The 4634-nt window shown below is 39.9% G+C and overlaps 1 protein-coding gene across 1 annotated transcript in view; it reads right to left on the bottom strand.

Moving 5' to 3' along the window:
- Positions 1-4634, bottom strand: part of LOC105623597 (growth factor receptor-bound protein 7-like) — a 58691-nt gene that overhangs the window by 38242 nt on the left and 15815 nt on the right. Inside the window, exon 3 of the mRNA XM_012204985.1 lies at positions 1883-2110. Coding sequence (XP_012060375.1) covers positions 1883-2110 — 228 coding nt within the window. The remainder of the gene's footprint in view (positions 1-1882; positions 2111-4634) is intronic.

The raw sequence follows: 4634 nt of genomic DNA, 5'->3' as shown, positions 1-4634 counted from the left end.
GAGAGAGAGAGAGAGAGAGAGAGAAATGACGGTGAACGACGGAGCTAAGCGAGAGACGCTGAGAGCCGGAGAAAAGAGAAGAGCACATAGTAAATCCAGAGCGGCTAGGTAGGTAGATAGGCTGACAAGAGACGTAGACAGGCATGGATGACCAACGAGGCCGATAAACACTAGGCAAGTCTGGCCTGTCTGCTCGCCGGCAGCCACGGTAGTATGGCTTGGCGGATTCTCGAGGATGCACCGACACAGATTGGGTTACGATTCTCTGGTGTAAGATCTCCAAATTACATCCCGTGGCAGATGAATTTGCTATCTGACCCAGCACGAGCGTTATTCGGAATGAACATAAGTCATGATGATAATAGGCAGGCAAGAAACGCTTGCGAGAAACACAGCAGTTGTGTAAATTAAACAAAATCGTCAAGATCAAGAGCGAGAATTAAATTAATTAAATCTGACAATTAAATGAAAATTATTTCAATGAAAATTATTATATATTAGGAAATTTTGGCGTAAAGCGTAAATATATAAAATGCCATTTAAAATTATGTTTTTCCCCGTAAATACATCGCTGAAATTATTCCAGTTTAATTTCAAATTCAGAGCTCACGAAAGAAAGGCTATTTGTACATTAATTAAATATTATTTTTTTAATTCTTAATTTGCTTCGTAAGCATGATTATCATTTTACGAACGATAGAACAATGATAATTTGCCATGCCTGAGCTTTACTTCCTGGAGACCGCCGGACTGGAGAGGCGGTCTGAGCAGCCACTTCAGCCTGAGGAAGAATAGGCCCGTAAAGAGTAGCGTAATAAGGAGTAGGCGGCTGTAGTCTAAAGTCTCTCTCTTTCTCTCTCTTTTCCTTCGGCAAAACTGCCAATCGCGCGTTGCTAGCGCACACCGTTACCATCCATAAGTTATTCTTCTCAACGAACACTTTAACTAAAGTGAAAGAGAAAGAGAGAAAAAAAGAAAAAGAGAAAACAAAGACTATCTACGCTTGAATATAAATTGATATTATTATCAACGATGATAGGAAAAAAGTCTCGATGACTCAATTTTTATACAAAAAAAAAAAAGAGAAAAAGAAAGAGAGAGAAGCAAAAAAAATGCACCGTCACGTGTCAGTGCCACGACTACTCTAAAAGAAAAAAAAGAAAAATGCCATACGAAACGTGCTGAAGCTGCGTGATATAGTGTGTACGTACGTCGACAAAAGTGAAGTGTTCTTCTTTCTCTGTTAAACACGAACCGCGCGCGAGTCACGCAACTTCTTTGAACTTCACGGAGAAGTTTCGACATTCGACGCGAACGCAGGCGCGGTAGAAATGGGGAGGAACGGAAAGAAAATAAGGCTCATTATACCCGGCTCCATCACGAACCTAATGATACCCATGGCCCGTCCACAGAGGGATGATCACATTGTAAAGGAAGAGTCGAACAAGAAGACGCGGAATCGGCTGGGAAACGAAATATTGCAGCAATACTTTGTAAGCGTTATTATCCTCACCGCAAATTTAAGTACCTATTTCTCCAGTTGATATTAGCTTTCTCCTTACATTGTAGCGGTTATTTACTAAAGCTGGCATGGTCATTTATGTACCCTCCGTATTATTAATTCTTGATTATACACTTTCCACGCGAATCTGCCGACATTTGTTGTAACCCTAATCGACATTACCGAGAGTACACTTGACGTAATAAACTAACATTTCCGTTTGGACAAGCAACAATTTCGTTCAAATGGCTCATCCAGTTTTGAGGTTAATAGGCTTCCATCCCAAACTATTCACGAGACACTTGAATCGCCGTACTGTAAGTCGTATATTCTTCGAATAGAAAACGGAAATGGAGTAAGGAAAAGAAATCACATTCTTACCTTAGCGAGTCTCATGGCTGTGAGCCAGCAGGTGCGCGATTTTTCGTTCTCGAAAATAATGACCTTGATCCCAGGCTCCCCAGCCTCCGTATCTTCGGCTTCGGCGTTGCTGTTCGGCCTCAGGCAGGCGCCCCACTCGAAGGGTGCGCCGAAAACCCGCTTGGCGTTCGGTATCCTGTAGATGTTGTAATCTGACAAGTGCGCGAGTGTGATTAGTTGTTCGTTGTCCTGTAACAAAAATAATGACACACTTATTAAAATTTTGCTCGAAAGTATTCAGCCTAAAATTATTCACGCAAAAGGCAACTGAAACGTTCAAAATAGAAAAGCTTATTATGAGAAATTACTATCTTCCTTCCCGTATTGCAACATTTACGTTACAAACGCGAGTTGTATGTAACTATTGTTAATTTAACTTCCCTTAATAATACGTTTGTGGTCCACGGTTAATGAAGATGTAACATAATGGTTGTTTGTTCTCAATTATTGTGTATTAAATGAATAATAAGAACAAACACTAATTACCAGCTACGTTTTCAATTATTATAAAACTATTGGTGTAATAATTAATTAATCAGTATGGCCACAATAACTATAATGATTGTAGATGAACCGCGATCTATCTTCCCGTGGAAGTAACGCGAACAAAGTAGTATAAGCGTATCTACGAGTTGCCCGCAAGCAAAAACCGTCGCGAGATACCTTTCTCAGTAGACTCTCTCTCGTTCCATCGAGACTTCCTATAAGAATCTTCATCGGATTCAGCAGAAAACTTTCTTTCGCGACGTCACCAGGAATCGCGAGGGCAATTTATTATAACGGCGGGACAATTTTTACGGCGGCATGCCGGCACATCGCACAGGAAGCACCGCAGCGACGACAGCTCTTATCGCGAAGTCACCATTATTTGCCTGCAGTGGAGACCGGGAAAGTCGCGTTTGTCGAATGATTTCCGGTAGTAAATATTCATGGATGTGGGTGTGTTCGACATTCTTTAAACGGAATACATCAAGGGTGTATCTAATCGCACATCCGGAAAGCAAGCTTTTCGTCTCACGACGTTTTTCACAAATAAAAAATTATACTCTCATCTTAATTTCCTAAAATATATCTCGATTATATACACATACATATTAAATAAGATTATTAGCAAAAATAGAAAGAAGCGAAGAAGCATACTACAAGGAAAGAACAATTTTGCTGAAGTATCTAAAAATTTAGCTAGGTACAGATCTGAAAGTTTTTATTAAATCGTGAGTATAATTATGTAAGCATCTCAAGCCTCATGAATAATGCTGCAAAAAGTTTTGACATTCTAGCAATCAACTTCTACATAATTATTGATATATTGATAGTCCAACAAAAATATTTTCTAATAAAGCAAAAAAATAAACAGGGGACTCTTATAAAATATAAGAGGATTTGTTAAAAAATATTTTCAGATCTGCATCTAGTTAAATTTTTAAATACTTCAATAAAATTGTCTTTTTCGTGTATTTTATGTCTAAAGATGTACAATCCTTTAACATTTTTATATTTATGTTTTTTTATATAACATTATACTTCCTTGCTTCCATAATGCGACACTCTACTTCGAGCTGCATCGCAGATCTAAGTAATTAAATAAAATTACCAACGTCAACAGAGGAACAGCAGATTAGCGTGGATAACGAGATGTATGCGCGATGCCCCGATGTCTAACAATTTCACGCGCAGTCGGTGTCACAGCGCTTTTATATTTAACTCGGCGCGTACTATCGCAAAAGGTACCATCCACGTTGTTCTACTCTCTGACCTTTATCCGCTTATCGGCACCTGTATGATAAGCGGTCAACCGTGAACCATCGACCGGTCGATTTTCAAAAATCACCTTGTATAATCGCGCTATGTTTCCTGTCATATTGTGGACCTTCTATTAATAACAACTGTTATGCATGTGCACGTATTCCGTGCATTCAATTCCGCGAATTACCTGAATATTCTTTCAATTTAGTTTCACACTTTAAACAAAGAGTAAAATCAACAATTATCTAATCGTTGCATAAATATATGCGATCATATCTATTAATCAAAATCTCGCCTTATTTATTCATATCAATATATAGAATAGAATATTCAATTGTTATTATCTCATCTCTCAAAAAAAATCATTATACGGCACATCTCTCGAGATCGAAAGACATTCCTCTCGTTTGTTCGTGCCGCATTGAGAGGAAGGGTGCGGTTGGTCAGGGACTCGCAGGTCTCGAGAAAATCTTGTTGGCCGTGGTCGCCGCCGTGCTTCATGCCACGATGCTGCCGCTGTTGCTGCTGCGCAAGCATTCGTCACGCGTGCACAAACAGATGGATAAGACAAGGGGGAAAGGAGGAGGAGGAGGAGAGTGTAAGAGACGCAGAGCGAGATAGCGGCGGGACCATTGCAATACGGCTCAGCAAATATTTGACGATTAGCTCGGTTGCTCTGTACCGCGGGAGAGCGGGGCTGCGTTAACGGTTACGTAACTATTATCCAGCTAACCATGGAATTATGGGCGAAAGTGAATGAGAAGGATGAAAAGGTAGAAAGATATTAGTTAAACAGTGCCCGACTACAGAGTAGTCCACAGTACTTAACTGAAAATAAACAAACTTGCGTAACATATCAAGCATAAAGAATATGTGAAAATATAGAAGAGTAGACAGAGGAGAGAGAGAGAGAGAGAGAGAGAGAGAGAGAGAGAGAGAGAGAGAGAGAGAGAACGGAAACGGAACG

Source organism: Atta cephalotes, assembly GCF_000143395.1.
Source record: "Atta cephalotes unplaced genomic scaffold scaffold00059, whole genome shotgun sequence".
NCBI lineage: Eukaryota > Metazoa > Arthropoda > Insecta > Hymenoptera > Formicidae > Atta > Atta cephalotes.
The sequence above is the reverse complement of the archived record's forward strand: the minus strand, read 5'-3'. Positions and strand labels throughout refer to the sequence as shown.